This window comes from Colossoma macropomum, unplaced genomic scaffold (assembly GCF_904425465.1).
Source record: "Colossoma macropomum unplaced genomic scaffold, Colossoma_macropomum, whole genome shotgun sequence".
NCBI classification, from domain to species: Eukaryota; Metazoa; Chordata; class Actinopteri; order Characiformes; family Serrasalmidae; genus Colossoma; species Colossoma macropomum.
The window spans coordinates 17,292,247-17,310,837 of NW_023494800.1; the positions used below are offsets into that span (position 1 = coordinate 17,292,247).

At 38.1% G+C, this 18,591-nt stretch overlaps 2 protein-coding genes and 1 pseudogene across 2 annotated transcripts; all 3 read left to right on the forward strand.

The window, feature by feature from the left end:
- The first annotated feature begins 1,863 nt into the window (after positions 1-1,863).
- Positions 1,864-7,513, forward strand: LOC118820545 (annotated as a pseudogene).
- Positions 7,514-9,731: 2,218 nt separating this feature from the next.
- LOC118820500 (odorant receptor 131-2-like) lies at positions 9,732-10,694 on the forward strand. Its single transcript, XM_036588865.1, has one exon. It carries the CDS (start codon positions 9,732-9,734, stop codon positions 10,692-10,694), a length of 963 nt encoding a protein of 320 aa, XP_036444758.1.
- A 4,798-nt stretch (positions 10,695-15,492) lies between these two features.
- LOC118820432 (odorant receptor 131-2-like) lies at positions 15,493-16,458 on the forward strand. Its single transcript, XM_036588779.1, has one exon. It carries the CDS (start codon positions 15,493-15,495, stop codon positions 16,456-16,458), a length of 966 nt encoding a protein of 321 aa, XP_036444672.1.
- Positions 16,459-18,591: the final 2,133 nt, after the last annotated feature.

Below are 18,591 nucleotides of genomic sequence, written 5' to 3' on the forward strand. Positions count from 1 at the left end.
AGGAGAGACTGTGTAAGCAATCTAGATAAACTATTAAAAACTCATGATCAACCTAAATCTTTCAACTTTAAAATAAATTAAAAGATATTAAAAAAAGCAACAACATTAAACGTACCCTACAAATTATGATTTTGTATATATTTATTATATTTAATTTATTATTACTAGCTTAAATAATGCCTTAAATAGATCATAATATAATCATTGTAAATATCCTAGGTCTGAATACTCTGTTTTTTACTGTGGGAACACAGTTTGCACTGATTCAGTAGAATGGTCCATATATACTCCACAGTCATACTATCTGAACACAGTCAGCCTATTGGGCCCCCCTTGTGGCATGGCTCCTGAAGACTTTTTCCTTTTCATCAGTAAAGGGTCCAGATTTATGGAAGCCTGTTTCCCCCACTTGAAAAAAAAAAAAAACAAAAAACAGCCACATAGTATGTAATAATAATGTGAAAGTTTCTCATTATTATGACTTACTGTCTCATAGTAATGACTTAGTGTCTCATATTAATGAGAAGATCTGCATTCTCCCATAAAGACTCTTCTGAGAGATACTAAATCATAAGGAGATACTATGTCATTTATGAGATATTATTTCATTATAAAGAGACATTATTTCATTATTATGAGATTGCATACTAAGTCATAATTGTGAAAAAAAAATTATTTCTTCAAATCAAAATGTTGCATTTATTCTCCATTATTAAACTGTGCCATCGTGCGTCCAAATTTACAATTTACTGTGATAGCCGGCTGTCAGTGGTGGACAGTAACTGTATCTGTACTTTACTGAAGTATTTCCATTTTGGGCAACTTTTTACTTTCATTCCACTACATTTCAAAGTCAAATATCTTACTTTTTACTCCACTACATTATGTGAAATCTGTCATTCCTTTTGGTTTATGTGTGTAAAAAAACGTAACATGTCGAAACGAAAAAAGCATAAAGCAAGCACACCAATCAGGGCACAGCGCGCACTTTGTTTTGAGCTTGTTTTGACCTGTTGGACATACCAACCCAGTGCAAGCATACGGTTCAACATCAGTTGCAGCAGTGTAAAATTTTGGGAGTGTCTATTCCAACATAAATGATGGAACTAACCTAACTTTGTGTAAATAGACCACAATATAGAAATATGTACACATATGCAGTTGTGACTGACATGTTTCTTTTTTCTGAATTTACACAAACACTATTTCATTTTATAGTAAATTTGTTTTTGCTAGGTTATGTTTATGAACAGAGACCTACAGACGCAATATAGTAAAGGAAAACACATTTGTGAACCTGTGTTTAAAGCACAGAAGCAAGAGTCTTGTTATAAAAATGGTAATAGGACATTAGAGTCATAATTAATCTTTTAGTACTTTTACTTTTGTTACTTAAGTACATTTGAAGGTAAATACTTTTGTACTTTTACTCAAGTGGAGGTCGAAAGGGAGGACTTCTACTTTAACTGGAGTAATATTTTACCTTGGGTATCTCTACTTTAACTCAAGTACATGATTTGTGTACTTTGTCCACCACTGACGGCTGTGAACTGGGGGAGGCGCTGCTGCTGTTCTGAACCACCGCTGCCAGTAACTATAGAGACTTCAGTGCAAACTGGCTGAGCAATTGAAGCGTGTGATAAAGCCTTGGGTCTGCCAGTGGGCCCTGGCTATTTAAGGGGTTAAATTACAAAAACTATAACCACCACATGGTTTTCCAGAAGCATCTAAAGCTGAATTCTAGAATGACTCTGCTATTTTAAAGGAAAATATCTAATTTTTTAACATGTAAAGCATGTGAGTATGGCTCGCTTGCAGTCAGAAGTATTTCCAGAAGGGAACATTATTAGCACGTAAGTCCAGATGAATCTACACCAGAAGAAGCTCAAGAATGCTCATGTATGCAGTAACGTCAATTAAAATGAGAAGTATTTTTCAAAAGATGTTGGGTTACTCAGTATTATATAATTTAATATGTTTTTTACTAAAGATTTTCAGTAAAACACTTGATGCTCAAAAAAGCATATAATCTAAAAATAGAACAGAAAGTAAGTCAAAGCCTCAGGAGACTGTGCATATTGTTTGGGTAATGACAACTTTTTAACAAGAGAATACTGCTAATGATTCACTTTTTAAAAGCATTTTTAATATCAAATACATACTGTACCAAAACAGAGGCATAAAGTTATCAAAAGAACAGACAATCCCAGGGGCTCATGGGTATACAAATGCTATACAGACTCAACAACGCTGCAGGATTATGTTCTGTGCTCTTTGGAGTAAATGTGAGTTCAAAATAACTACAACAACTACCTTAACTACAGTCTAGAAAATACCAATTACTTTATTCAGCTTGTTTTTTCCTCTAAGTTGTTTGTTTTGTTTTTGCTCTGCCTCTCTTTAAGGTAGTCAGAGCTACCTGTGCTTTTATCATCTTTCATTACTGACAACTGAATGTATACAATGTTTTACTTTGTATCAGTGACAATGAGCAATACCTCTCTCTGTACACACCTGCGATATCTGAGCTTTCCTACCATCCTCCTACCTCTCCCACTGCCTGAGCCCTTTCATCTATGACCTGCAAGTACACTGTAATCCCACATTTTGTTTTAACTCAAATAAATTTAATAAGTCTGTTGTACATAAAACTCAATATGCCCCACATATTGCTCAACAATTTTAAGTTAAGGCATTGTTTTTGATGATTTTGTACACCCAATTGGCATTTTTGAGTTGAATTAACCTATTGCTATTTAGTTTAGTCTGTTGCTTTGGCAACATTGAAACCCCACATTCAAAACATGATGACATTTCTGTTGGTTTTATTTGTTTCTTTCTCATTAAAGTTGCTGAACAAATGTGTGAAACTGAGTGAAGCTAAATTAGCTGTGAAATATAATTACATGTTTGTTTTGTTAACACAATCTTATAAAACGTATAATTCTTTCCCATTGGCTCCTGGCTCCATCTATTTGCATATTGAGTGTTTCTTTCCCTTTGTTTTACTCACTGTCAGTGTGCTTTCAATCCACCCAGACTGCCTTTCTTCAGGCATGTGTTTTTTATATATGTTTTACTCAGCTGCCTGACATTGTGTTGTTGACTAAGAGTGAAGGTTATCGTTCTCTTTGCTAATAAGTGGACATTTGTTTTGGTCAGAGACCATATTCACAGTAAAGGGTAATCCTTCGGTATTTAGCAAAGTGGCTAATGTCACCTAAATAGAAATTCTCAACTGCCTAATGAAACATATAATCAAATCACAATTTCAAGACATTAAAATAGTAAGAATTTACAAATTGCACAAACTCATGTTTATGTTAGCCTAACTCAAAAATTATAGTTATTCTAACTCAAGTTTTCACTACACATTACTTAATTTTTTTAAGGCAACCAGTTTCCTCTAATTTTTTTTTAAAGTAAATTCAACTTATCCAGGCTTACAGTGTATGGGCTTTATTGAATTATCATTTCTCCTATGGGACTAGTAAACTTAGTGTGCAGGTTTGGATTGATTACATGCAAATACTATGGAGTCTAAGATCTCTTTTCTAATTTATTGCTGCCACCTGTATTTGCATTTGTGTTCTATTGCCATTTTCAGATTTTACCTTTTTTTTAATCACAGTTTCTTTTTTCTGTCATGGAAACAGCTGTACTTTTTCCCTTACATTACCTGTGAATTCAAGCACTTGGAAATTACATTATATCCTGCTGTGTCTTGGCTTCCCAGAGAAGCATGATCCAAACATATAGATTTTTCATCGTCTCTCATTTTCAGACTGCCATGGCATGATGTCATGGAGAATTTAAAGACCAGTACATGACAGTCCTGACAATTACTGCTGAGCTGGCATAGGAGAGTGTGCTTGTCTTTCACTGAACATAATGGATTTGTGCAGGTTCATGATGTAACCTTGTCAATTTTGTTGCATTTTGTAAATGTTTTCTGTTCCGTGAATAAATGTTGGTAATTTGTAGTGTTTCATTCTTTACATAGCAATATCTGGAAATAGTAAGCATGTTTTTAGAAAGATTCCAGAGGCTACGTTCTTTTTGCCCACATGCTTCTCAGGGACTTGATTCAGCTTTTTTCTCTGCTATACTGTATTGCCTTGCCTTGGCCTTTCTCAAGGTAGTCACAGCTGGCTGTGCTTTTATCATTTTTTGTTTCAGGTACTACTTTCTTTAACACAGCTTTAAACCTGGCCATGATGTCTTTGGAGAGTTATGTGGCCATACGCCTTACTCTAAGACATGTACACATAGCCAGTCAGAACGGGAGTTACCTTGCCATCGCGTTCATCTGGTGTGTTGGCTCCATAAACTTTGTGTGTGACTTGTTTCTTGGAGTAGTAATGGACCCTAGCTTTTTAACTTGGCAAGTATTTTGCACAAGGGAGAGGCTCTTTATAAAAGCATGGCTTCAATGTGTTTTACTTTGTGTCAGTGACACTGATCATCATCTTCACCTACATCAGCTTTATGATCTCAGCCAGGTCTGTGTCCTTCAAAGACTCTGCTAAGAAAGCTTACATGACTGTGCTGCTGCACTTCATTCAGCTATGCCTGTGTCTTACTGTGATTCTCTTCAGCGTCATAGATTGAGCTGTGGCCATGCCAGGCAACTCTACGTGGATCTGTGCTGTATGCTCTTTCAATTATCAACATTTAATCACATGCTAAAGTATACACCAGCATGTCAGATGACATGTTTATAGTTCATTAAACTGTTGTGAAAAAAACTTTGCATCTTTTGTATTCTTTAGCGTGTAATTCATAAGTTCCCCTTAAGTGGGTGCTTTGGTTCAGCTCTGTTAAATACAGAAGTTAAAACTGAAAAAAAGTAGATCTCTTTCTGCCCAACTTCAGTTGACTTATATCCATAATATCCTACTTGCAAACCATGTAGACCCTTTTCCTTAATTAGTACTGCTCTTCATAGTGTGTCACGGAGTGTAACTTAAAATGGAGTTACAGAATTAGAAGTGGGTATGTTGGGAATTGCTGTCCGTGTCTGGAAATTGCTACCTATAGTGCAGCATGGCGACGCCACAGTACATTTTGTACCTTGAGTTAGACTACCTCCATAAAGCACAGGTTAACCAGTGCATACACTGTGCTATCAGCCCCTAGCCCGATGCCAAGAAGCCTGGTAGACGGAGTAAAGCTGAATATTGAGCACTGCAGCACTCTGTGAGTAAAGCAGCTAGCCTGGAAATTTGGATTTTACAGCGGATGAAGCCTTGGATGTGCTTTCAACACAGACGTCAGACGCTGATTTTCTGAACGATTTTAAGCGGTGCCCAACTCCAACCCCCTGCGTGACGAAAGTTTGAATATTCACTATTGATTACTGCTGAAGATCCAGAACCCCAAAATAATAATTGATAATTGGGTGGCACAGGTTAAGCACAATTAAGAGAAAACACTAAAGAAAGCTTTGTGACTGAAATACTAGTAAATATTGTGTGTTGAGATTGTGTTTTTTACTTTTCTCTCTCATAATATTTGTCAATGTTATTCAGCACAACGTTTTTATGATGTACAAAGCAAAGTGGACTGTCACAAACAGCATATTCTTTTTCTATGAAGCTAGTGGCTCTTCAGTCTTTATCAGCGAAAGCACAGTTCTGGCAAATGTACAGTAGCCTGTGCACTTCTAATGTGCTCAGTCTTTACAGTAAAAGAACGGGATGTATCTTTAGGCCTACTGTTGGAGAGGTGTCCTCAACATAACAGAGACAGGCATGCCTCATGTGACAACCAAGGGTGACAACAATCCCCACAAGGGCTGCTACACTAAAAGGCATGTTAATTACCTTCACACTTGAGGAAAAGGCACAAACAATGCTTGATACTACGCTTCTCTTTGTCTCTAGTGACTAAGTTGATTCCAAGGCGTGTTTGTGTGCTTGTCATCAATAACATAAACACTCCAGAGACTTTACTTTGTGTTATGAAAGAGAGAGAGAGAGAGAGGGAGAGAGAGAGAGAGAGAGAGAGAGAGAGAGAGAGAGAGAGAGTTTGTGTTAATCTCAAATGATCTGAAGTCTGTGTGTAGGTGTGCCAATCAGTCCTGAATGCCTTGCTCTGGGTTGTGTACAAGTGCACAACCTGCTTTCCATACTTAAGCATTTTATCTTTAAAATATTCATAGTCCTTACAGCATAACCATAAACTTTGCACAGTGCAAATTTTACCCCTGGTTTTAACTTGAAATCAAACTGAATGCTTAAATTCAGCAGATTCAGAATGTCCTGAGATCCAGCCATTTCTTTTTATCCTCTGTAGGATACGATATTTTGTGGCTGTATATTGAAGGCCATTTATGTTGCTTTCTTAGAACATTACCTGTTTCGCATAATGATAAACACAAAGCTCATTGTAATTGTCATTGTAATACACATAGTTTTGAAAACCCCAACAGGTAAAAAAAAATCTGACCATATGACACTGCACTGCAAAACACAAGGCAATCTTTGTCAAAATATAAACACCACAAAATGCACTGAATAACCACTTTAGATTTGCAAATCACAAAGTTTCTACTACACCAAACTGCATATGGTGTAGGGAACTGTAAAACAGAAGGAAAAATGCAACAATACAGTGTTACAGGATGTGAAATGTATACAAAGTGTTCTTAAAAAGCACGAACCACAACCGTGTTCATGTTCACATTAGTTCCAGCTTTTACCGCTTAACCCCGGGCAAAATCAGTGTAATCAACTGTAATCATCCTTCACAACAGACTTCATCAAACATCCCCAGCACATTTCAACACGGATGCAGCACTAATAAGCCAGTGTGAACACCCCCGACCCCTAACCCCCTGAAAGAAAGTAAAGTCCTCCAAGTGACCAAAGTGTGACTGGATATGAGCAGGTTGTGGGGAGATGGGAGGTACAAGGCTGAGGCAGCTGAGGTTGTGATCTGGGGTGTCTCATCTATCATGTGTGTCAGAGCTGGCTTCTTCTGGAGGTGGCTAGAGTGCCACCAAGTGCAATGCTGAGAAGGTAGGTAACTGGGCCCAGTTAATGAGTGACATGGAGAAGAAGGGGCCAGTATAAGGCCATTTTGTTGTCCCTGTGAGGGCTTTGGACCCAAAACCAGTCTGAGACGGTAATAGTTGGCACCGTGTCCAGTTTTGACTGGTGAAAATGCTGTTTTATATGTCTCTGACGGCAGTTAACCAAGGCTCTGATTGTACAGGAAAGCACTTGTGGTGGGAAAGGATGAATCCTGTTGAGGGCCAGCCTCAGGGTGGTAAAACGCTGTGCGAATATGGAAGATGCCCTGTTTAGCAAGGTAGGCACTGAATTCTGCAGAGACCAGTTGAGGGTTGTTGTCTGGTGTGGTGGTTATAGGGAGACCCCAGCATGAGAAAAGAGAAAGTTAATGTTGACCAAAAGCAGTGGTGGTGGGGCACTCCATGTGTCTCCCCAGAGGTATCCAGCTGCAGGCGCAGATGAAGGGGTGGGGGAGCCTGGTGGCCCATCTGACCTAGCTGAAACAGAGTTACATAGATGATTTATACATAATTCAGCTTATCGCAGCTGCGGCATGTCTGTCCACAAGCTGGGCAGGTTTAGGCTCTTGTGGTGTCAGACCTTGATCCACATTTGCTGCATGGCTGTTGTAAACATAGCTGAGGACGCTGTCATTGTCCCATCTGCATGACAGTGTTAGCAAAGGAGTCAGGCTGCTGCATTTCACTCTGACTGGGGTGCGGAGGAGGACCCGAGAAGGCTGCTGTCGAATGTGATGTTGGCAGTGTTTCTGAATATCCTAAGCACACACTGTCCCTCCACTCCCAGCCAGTGTAACAGTAGTGCTGCTTTACGACGTACACTTCGAAGGACTGTAACCAGCGGATCCATGGTGTGGGAGGCTTGAAAGGCAGAGTGAGAAAGGATTTGGGTGTAGGAAGAGAAATAGCAGTCATTGTCATTGCCAGATATTGTGTTCTTAATAGGCATTAACTGAAACAGTGTTTGCATTAACATTAGCTCCAACCTGTACTACTCAATGCTGCGAAAAACTCAGACAGTGTAACCCTTCACATCAGGCATCACCAAACATCTACAGTACAGCTAAACACAGAAAACACATGCAGCACTAAGAAGTCTATGTGCAAACATCACAAATGCAAGTGTATTTGAAGTTTTGAAGGAATAGTAATGATTCTTGGACATGTTTGGGGTGGGGACTTATTTTGTGGTTCTTTATGTGGCTCTCTAACCACTAATTTCACCTATGATATACGTAACCAGTAATTTCACTTATGATTATAATTTTATTGTGTATCTATTTATTAAAACTAAAATCTGCATGTCAGGCAACTACTTTAGTTAACAGGTGTCAGCCCCTAGCCTACCCAGCTGACAGGGAACATTCCCACAACTATGGCGTTTTAACATTATATAAAAGTTCTCCCAATGTTAGGAGCAAATGGTATTACAGTACCGTCAATGGAACGTTCTGTAAGTAATACAAGGCCTTGATAAAAGTTCTTGAAATATTAGTATGAAATGTGTGAAAAGTGCAAGGTTAAATTATTAAGATGATAATGTGCTGTTAAAAGACGTGCAGCCATTGAGTGTGTCTGACTGCATAAAGGTTTTCTCCTTAATATAATATTTAATATTTCATGTTTAATCCAATTATATATCAAGAAATTCATATCTTATTACTTTTTCCTAATTTTTCACAACTGATACTGCATATAAAAATTGCTTTCATGAGAAAGCATGCGTTTTCCACAGCCTATCCAGTTTAGGTTGCCATGGTGACAGAGATTGGGCAGTTAAATATGTTCGGACAACTGAACTGGTTTACTCCAGATGGAGCTAGTTTTCTCTGGTCTGCATAGAAGGTAAGAAGTGAAACGAGGTCTGTAGAGCATTATATAAAGGTATCACACTGAGTACCTTATTACTTACTTAGTCCTAACTTATTTAAATTTAAAAGAGCAAACATTAGTTAACTAGTTAACGTTAGCTAGATTAGTCATGAGCTAAAATTAGCTAACTATATAGGCTCATATTTATCAGGTTATTTTATGCTACTGAATATAAAAACTGCACAGCCTTTCAGGGATTCTAAACTACTTTATTGGTAACAGATATACTAGGAAGCCTTATGGAATCATCTAACCATGAAATGCGTGTAGTTTTTGGAAACCTTTTTCCTTGCACTGTTCACAGAAAGTTGTGTAAATGTGGAGCATACTGTGATCAGTCTCAGGAATTTTTCTCACATAATATCATGATTTGCTTTTGTTTTATCTACAGAGATTATTTTTATTGATGTAACCAAGTCAACTCAGGTTGTGATTGTGGATATGCAAAATAGTACCAGTGAGATACATGGAAGTGATGCGCAAAAGGAGAGGGGCGGTCTAGGCCAATTTGATTGTCATTTCCCTGCTCTAATGTCATCATCCCACACTCTGTATCCCAGGATGCTGTGATGTCACTGTAGAATATAAAAGACCCAGAAATCCTGGTTGTTGCACAGAGCTTGAAGACCTCAAAATGGTCACTTCTTACTTGTTTCACTCATGAGGGATGATCGGTGGGAGATATACACAAAACCATTGCACATTTACATAAATGGGCTTAAATATAACAATTTCTTTCTGATTGTACATTTAGTGCTTACAGTGCCTCCTATAACTTTCAAATGTCTTCTCTGTTGATTAGATTAGCTTTTCTTGAAATTGAATGGCAGGCATTAATGTAAGCACAGTAGATGCTTTTATTTTTCAGTCCTTTATAAAAGTGGAACTGGATGGAGGGAGTATCACAAAGTTGCTGGTAGCAATAGTGCTAACTCTGTTATTTGTACATGTAAACTGTGTGATGCTCTATGCTCTTATGAGTAAGCGTGTTTTTAAAGAATCCCCACGCTACATTCTCTTTGCCCACATGCTTTTCAATGACTCTGTAAATCTCATTCTGACTTCTTTATTGTTTCTCTTGGCTTTTGCCTTCCTCAAGCTGGCCAAAGCTGTCTGTTCACTCCTTGTTTTTCTCTCTACTGCAACATTCCGCAATGCACCTTTAAACTTGGCTTTGATGTCACTGGAGCGTTATGTGGCCATATGCTTTCCTTTAAGACACGCTGAAATAGCCACTCAGAAAAGGACTTGGGTTGCCATCAGCTTTATTTGGTTTTTTGGCTCTGTGAACATTTTGAGTGACATAATTTTTGCAGCAATGATGGATCCTAACTTCTTCTATGTACAGATGCATTGTACTCGTGAGCAGATCTTCATGAAACCATGGCAACTTGATGTGTACAATGGCTTCAATGCATTTTACTTTGTGTCAGTGACAGTCATCATCATCTTCACCTACATCAGCATTATGATCACAGCCAGATCCATGTCCTTCAATAAAGACTCTGCTAAGAAAGCTCACAGGACTGTACTGCTGCACCTCATTCAGCTGGGCCTGTGTCTCACCTCTTTCCTGTATGGCACGCTTGAGAGAACACTTGTAATGACAAGTAATAGCAACTTTCTTTTTCTACATCTGCGCTATCTGAACTACATATTTGTCCTGATCCTGCCCCGTTGCCTGAGCCCCCTCATTTACGGGCTGAGAGACGAGGCTGTGCGAACCTTATTCACATACTACTTCTGTCATTGCTCAAGAAAGTTCCACACTACTGTGGATGTGTAGTTAAAACATTTTATTTCTGTGAATATATTATGTTATGCAGGCCTTTATTGGATTATATGTAATGGTCGTGAAGTATTTGTTCAGTAGCAAGTTATTTAATTATTTGCATTTAGCAAGCCAAAGCATGTCTTTGCAGGTAACCTTGAGCTGCCTGAACTGTTGAAAATATTTTTTAGTTCTTAATCCTTATTCTGGAAGCCTTATACACAGCAAGTAATTACTGAATGAGTTGAGTGTGTTAAAGCAGGCAACACATGAAATCATGAAGCATGCGGTACCCAGTTCTCATCTAGAAGTAAGCTCTATCTGTCTAAAAAAAACAAAAAAAAAAAGCACGATCATTTATCTGCTGCAAAACTACAGAATACTCCTTCAAAGTTAAAGCAGAATGAAATTGTACAGAAAAAGCAAGAAAGTCCTGTGAACAATTAGAAAAGATACCATGGGCTTATATGTGGTTGTATATTTGCAATTTATGAATATATTCATTTTGATTCATGTGTATGTTCAATTATGCGTTATATACAATGCACTTTACCTGTGTTGTGTGCTGAGCTGTGACAGGTGATGAAATCTATTCTTTGTCCTTCATGTGATTTCATGAAAGTGTTATCAAGAAATAAAATGGATTTTAAAGGTTGAGGCCCATTTGACCTTACTTTTAACTCAAGGCTTGAGCTGCACTAATATTACATAATGCAATTCCCAAACTCCCAATTTGTAACCGGATCTAGCCATAATTATGATAGTCATTCCTTACTCTGTGAAATTGAGGTGGAGGTTGATAGAAATATATTGATTATAAATGCATCCAGTGAAATTAAATATGTGCATATAATTTCTTCAGTATACCATAATGATTTATTATAATTATTTGACTGTCACTGTAGCATCTTGCTGTTTTTTATTTATTTAATTAGCTTTACTAATTAGATGCTATAGTAAGATTTCATTGAACAATTGAAGTGACAGGCAAAAAGAGAACAATTAGGACAACCTGATTCTCCTTTTAAAATGTTTTTAATTAATGACTTAAGTTGCTATTCTCAACTTACAGAGATCTTGTTTTCATGACATTACGTGCACGTTCACCTGCCTTCAAATTTAGGATCATCAGAACGTGCACATGAGCTAATATACCAGTGATATGACATCAAACACGCAATGCATTCAACTATCTCCTATAATAGTATCCAGCTATTCAAATCAAGATCAATGACACAATTTTTCTATTAATCTGCCAGTCAAATCTTTTTTGGCAACCACAGTAAATTTTGAAAGACACCCCCAAACCACAAACCTAACAATTATTTTTGTGTGCTAATAGCATCTCTTTGTGGCTCCATTTCAGTTGTTTTTTTTTTAAACTTGTCCTTGCCTACTTTGACTCACCACCTGGGTGTGTGTCACACCTATGTTACACAAGTGGCCGCTCACAGCAGAAGGTGAGTAATGGACAGCAAGGAGCAGACTATTCAAACTGAATGCGCTTACCCAGCCTTGTTGAGCCAACTGACAAGCCATGAATACTTTACAGTGCTTTTTTTGCCTTTTTTTTAATAAATTTGAGCATAACATACATAATATGTGCAAGTAATTGCTTTGTATGGCTATAATCGCTTAAGACAGGAGTGTCCAATCTTATCCGCAGAGGGCCGGTGTGGCTGCAGGTTTTCACTCCAACAAAGGAGGAGGTCACCTGGTGAAATGTTTAGAGACTAAGACCAACTGATTACACATGTAGAATCAAGTATGCTTCCGCTTGTTTAGAGTGAAAACGTGCAGCCACACCGGCTCTTTGCAGATAAGATTGGACACCCCTGCCTCAAGATTATCGATCAGCGGGAGAAGATGAAAGAAGAGATAGAAAGAAGGGAGGTTTGAATGTTTAATAGAGGAAGAAGTGCCAGTTAGAGAAAAGGGATTGTCACAATGTGGAGTGTTTCCTTGGACAGCCTGCACTATTGAAAATTGGTTTTAGTTTAGTATAGGATCCTCAGACCCTTAGGTCTGGAGGCCTATGTGCTGCAAGTACTCTTTGAGTACTTCCTGAGCAGATTTAAGTGTGTTGAAATATTAAATGCATTAAAAAAAAAACATGGAGTGTGGTTTTCCAGTTCTGGTTGGAAATTAATTTTAATCTGTTCTGAAAAACTGTCCTTAAAACTTTTTAAGTAGAATTAAATCATGGCACTTTTAATTTTACTTGAGTTCATTTCTATTGAAGTACTTTTACTTTGCTTCTTTAATTTTTAATAGTGTTACAGCGTAAAATGAATATGCGTTTCAGCTCATAAACCAATTAGAAGAAAACCTGGTTAAATTTAAAAGATTCAGGTCTGAAAGGCAATCAAAACAGAGCAGCTCCAATCAAGAGACAGAGAGAACATTACCAGCACAAATGAAGAACATCAAACTGTCATCTTGATTTGTTTTCAAATTAACTGATGTAAATGACATTATTTTTATCTGCCAAATGTGTCTCCTGAATCCTGCAGTAATCTCTGCTTTTCACAACTCAGCTTCCACCCAGAAGAAGCAGTTGCGTGGCTGGCTAATCCTAGTTGAACAGGTACTGTTTTGCTATTTTCTTTTTGTTTTGTTGTTTTAGAATAAATTGATGTGGTTGCATATGTTTTGTTACAAGTGTCTGTGGGCTAGCTGCTTTAGTTAACATACATGTCAACCCATGGCCTACGGTTTACCTGTACAGTTTTGTCGCAGGTTTTGGATTTATATTTAGTACAGCACTAGGCTGTGATACTGGAAATGTAGTCTAATACAGATTTACCAAAAACTCTGGCCATTTATTCAGTCAAGCTCAGATTTGTTTTTCACTTTCTGTTTTTTGAAGATGTACTGGCCTTAAAACCAACATGCCCAGACTGCTATTTATGTGAAATTTTGCCTCACGTAAAAACCGGGCCAAATAGAGCATCACCAAAATTTAAAAAGAGTTGTGTCATAATATTCCAATCACTGTTTGATCTTATTGAAGAAAAAAAATAGTTTTGAGGGACAGTGAGGGAGCATTGAGTGCATTCCACCTAAAAAGATCATTATATGCTATGGCAGGGCATGGATTTAGCAAATTTCACTCGTTCCGCCACGGACTGAGTTGAAAGATGTATAAGCTCCACTTGTCATGTCACTTTTCATAAGGACTTAGTTGTAATTTTATGATAACAAACTATTTTTATTTTAATAAAAAGTAGGGAAGCAAATGTGTGTGTTCGCTCTCTGTCTAATAAAAGTGGGGGTTGTGCATGCTCCACTTGTTCCATTGCTCAGCTGCCTATGCTCAGTGTTGAACTCACACTGTTGGCTGGATATTTTTGCTTTGTGGACTGTTCTCAGTCCAGCAGTGACACTAAGGTGTTTAAAAACTCATACCAGCTCAACACACACTAACACACCACCGCACGCCAGTGTCATCGCAGTGCTGAGAATGATCCACCACCCAAGTAATGCAAATGAAAACTGAAAATTTTATTATTTTTTGAATTTGATGCGAGCAAAATATATATGTCCATTTTGAATTTGATGCCAACAACATGTTCCAAAAAGTTGGGACAGGAGCAACAAAAGACTAGTAAAGTTGTGCAATGCTTAAAAAAACACCTGGTGGTTAATTAGCAACAGGTCAGTAACATGACTGGGTATAAAAAGAGCATCTCTGAGACGCTGAGAGTTTCAGAAGTAAAGATGAGGAGGGGTTCACCACTCTGTGAAAGACTGCACAAGCAAATAGTGCAATTCAAGGATAACGTTTCTCAATGTAAAATAGCAAAGAACTTGCTTTTCATCATCTATGGTACATAATAACATTAAAAGATTCAGAGAATCTGGAGAAACCTCTGTATGCAAGGGACAAAGCCAAAAACCAGCATTAGATGGCTGTGATCTTTGGGCCCTCAGGTGGCACTACATTAAAAACAGGCACGATTCTGTAGTGGAAATCACTCCATGAGCTCAGAAACACTTCTGAAAACCACTGTCTGTGAACACAGTTCATCACTGCATTCACAAATGCAAGTTAAAACTCTATCATGCAAAGAAGAAACCATATAGAAACAGGATACAGAAATACACCACCCTATCTGGGCCCAAGCTCATGTAAGATGGACTAAGGTGAAGTGGAAAAGTCTTCTGTGGTCCAAATAATCAAAATTTGAAATTCTTTTAGGAAATTATGGACACTGCGTCTTTCGGGCTAAAGACCACCCAGCTTTCAACATTTGACATGTTGTCTTTGTACTGTTTTCAGTTTTATATAAGGTTTAAATGATTTGCATATCATTGCATTCTGTTTTTTTTTACATGTTACACAGTGTCACAACTTTCTTGGGAACAGAGTTGTAGAAAAAAACTTTGCGCAGGTTTATTTGCAGGGCCGTAGGAATGTGTAAGAGAGTGAGAGAGATAAGTTAGAAAGGAGGTCTGTGTGTTTAACAGAGAAAGACAGTTGGAGACAGAAAGAAATGACAGTGAGAGAAAAAGCATGTTTGTAAGCGACAGTGAATAAGAAAGAGAGAGAGCATGTACAGGTCATCACTGCCTGCCCTGCCTCTCTGGTGTTGTGATGTCACTGCACAATTTAAAAGACAGAAACCTATCACTGCTCAGAGCGTGAAGACTGTACATGGTGCAGCTGCTTTAACTTATCGGGATGATTGATTTGTTGTTCTAAATGTTTTTTCTTTATGTTTCTCTTGGTTATTAGTTTTTGTGCGAGCTGACTTCACAAGATTCCTTTATGTACAGTGGTATGTATTGTTCTTCTGAGCTTCTGTAATCAATGGCAGGCACTAATATAAGCACTGCAGATGCTTTTATAGATCAGTATGTCATCAAAGCAGAACTGGATGCAGGGAATATTGCAAAGTTGATGGTAGTAATACTGATCACTCTGTTATCTGTATATGTAAACTGTGTCATGCTCCATGTTCTTAGGAGCAAGCGTATTTTTAAAGAATCTCCACGCTACATTCTGTTTGCCCACATGCTTTTCAATGACTCTGTTCAACTCATTCTCACCTCTGTAATATGTATATTTGCCCTGGTCTTCTTTAAGATCACTAAAGCCGTCTGTTCGCTCCTCATCTTTCTGTCTGTTGCAACATTTCGCAACGCACCTTTTAACCTGGCTGTGATGTCAATGGAGCGTTATGTGGCCGTATGTTTTCCTCTAAGACACGCTGAAATAGCCACTCAGAAAAGGACTTACATTGTTATTTGCTTTATTTGGTTTTTTGGCTCTGTGAACATTTTGACTGACATTTTTTTTGCAGCAGTGATGGATCCTAACTTCTTCTACATGCAGATTTATTGTGCTCGTGAGCAGATCTTCATAAAACCATGGCAGCTTGATGTGTACAATGGCTTTAACGTGTTTCACTTTGTATTAGTAACAGTCATCATCATCTTCACATACATCAGCATTATGATCGTAGCCAGGTCTGTATCCTCCAATAAAGACTCTGCTAAGAAAGCCCACAGGACTGTGCTGCTGCACCTCATTCAGTTGGGCCTGTGTCTCACCTCTTTCCTGTATGGCACACTAGAGCGCACACTTATAATGACAAGTAGTAGCAACTTTATCATTCTTCACCTGCGCTATCTGAACTACATATTTGTCCTGATTTTGCCCCGCTGCCTGAGCCCAATCATCTATGGGCTGAGAGATGAGGCTGTGCGACCCTTGTTCACATACTACTTTTTCCACCACTCAAGAAAGTTCCACACCACTGTGAACATAAAGTGAACCAGTTTGTCTAGTGGTATGATCATCAATCACCAATTTTGGGGAAAGTTCTGTCAGCTTCAGTGATTGTCACAATATCAAATGTTGTCTTCAACTGCCTGGAATTTATTTATTTATTTTTTAATGTAGTATAGTGACCCTCAGTCCCAGTTTTGGAGACCTATGCACTGCAAGTAATTGAAGGGTTTTGTTCCAAAACACATTATAGATTATTTTCAAGAATTTTTTTTTCCATCATATATGTTGTTGGGTTTTACATGTTATTTTTGATTAATATCACATTATGAGACGAATAAAAACGTGTTTTCTGTTATAGCTGTTATTCTTTTCCAAAGATCAGTATATCTCATATTGTTACACATGGATTTATAGCATTTTGGAATGAAAGGCTTCAGTTATCAAGTGCTTCCTAAACTGATTTAAGTTTGTTGAAGTAAGAAAAACATGAAAGTTTGCTTTTCCAGTGGTGGTAAGAAATTCAGTTTGATCTGTCTGAGAAGACTGTCCTTAAAACTACAACATGCGGCTCCCGAGTGGCGCAACCGTCTAAGCGTTGGCCCTATCATCAGGAGATCGCGAGTTCGATCCCTGGTGTTGCTACAGCCCGAGAGCACAATTCGGTGGGTGGGATGGCTGCCCCTCTCCCCGCCATCACTCAGCGCGATGCTGGTCAGCGCAGGCGTCTGTTAGCTGACGTAACAAATCTTGCGGTTGGCGCTTTCCTCCGAGCGCGTTCAGCTGTCCAATGATTCTGCGTGAGGAAGCCTGTGTTAGCCTTCGCCCTCCTAGCGTTGAAGGTATCGTGTGATTGGGGGAGTCTTAACTAGCGGGTGGAATTGGAGACGACTAAATTTGGGGAGAAAAATTGGGTAAAAAAAACAACAACAAAAAACTAACAAAAAACATAATCATCAAGTGGTTCAAATTTTCCAGCCAAAACAGAGATATATGAGAATGGGCAGGAAGTCCTAAAGAACTGTCAAATGAGCAATCACAAAAGATACCATGCACTAATATGTGATATGTAATCTTTAATATTGTCTTACATTTATAAAGTTGACTTCACCATTAACAGAAATTTACAACAATACTGACAGCTCAAGAGTTTTACTACAGACATCTGGACTTTTTTTGTCTGGAGTTATGTTGCTTTTTTATTCAAAGACAGCTGATAAACCATTTATTTAACATGGACTAATGTCATCCGAAGACAGCATATGCAGTTGCACCAACTATTTCTTAATGGCAAACACTTTCAGACTGTTTCCATTCAAAAAGACATTCTACATAATCTGTGTTTACATTTAAAATTAATAAGTGATTGTGCAAGATTCCTGTAGGTAAAAAACATATTGCCCTATAATCTGTCCCAAGCTGGGGGAGTATTATAAAGTTCTCTCTGTAGTATAAAATTTACTCAGCAAAGAAAGGCAGGAAGGAATCTGTGAAATTGAATATTATTTTGGAAGATACTGGTATGAAACATTTACAGACATTTTACAGTCTTTAGTGATTTATATGTTAGAGATGTATACATACATTTGAGACAGTACAAGAATAATAATGTGCTAATTAATCAAGCATACTTTTTAAAATATTCACCATCAAAATCAGCCATAAGCAACACACTGAACACAAATTAAATGCACTCATCCTAAATTCAGCTGCAGTCAAGACACTAGAGGAGATGGAGAAGAATGATAATGGCAAGGAGGGGAAAAATGATAAAGTATTTGTTACATTATAAAAAAAATAAAAACTACAACATAATAAATAATCTATCACTGTGCATATCATGTGCATAATCATTATTGTGATGAAGTGAGGCAGGCTGCATTTCTCAAAAGATGTTGTGAGTAGCATGCCCGTGATGGCCATCACCAAGCCCGGTTCCTCACTGCCCATCTTTCCTAAGAAAACTGACGGAGTACCAGAGAGGTGTTGGGAGTTGGGTGACTATCAGTCCTATTTATTAGTCAATTACAGTGGGTTGTTCCACTCTGTGGAGGCCAACGTTACTTTTGTAGCATATCTGCTGCAAGGACCTGCCTTGGTGTGGGTGACCTATGTCTTTTCAAGACTTTGCTCCTCACTCACTTTTCATGCTCTTAGACCGATTGCGGTTTGCTTTAA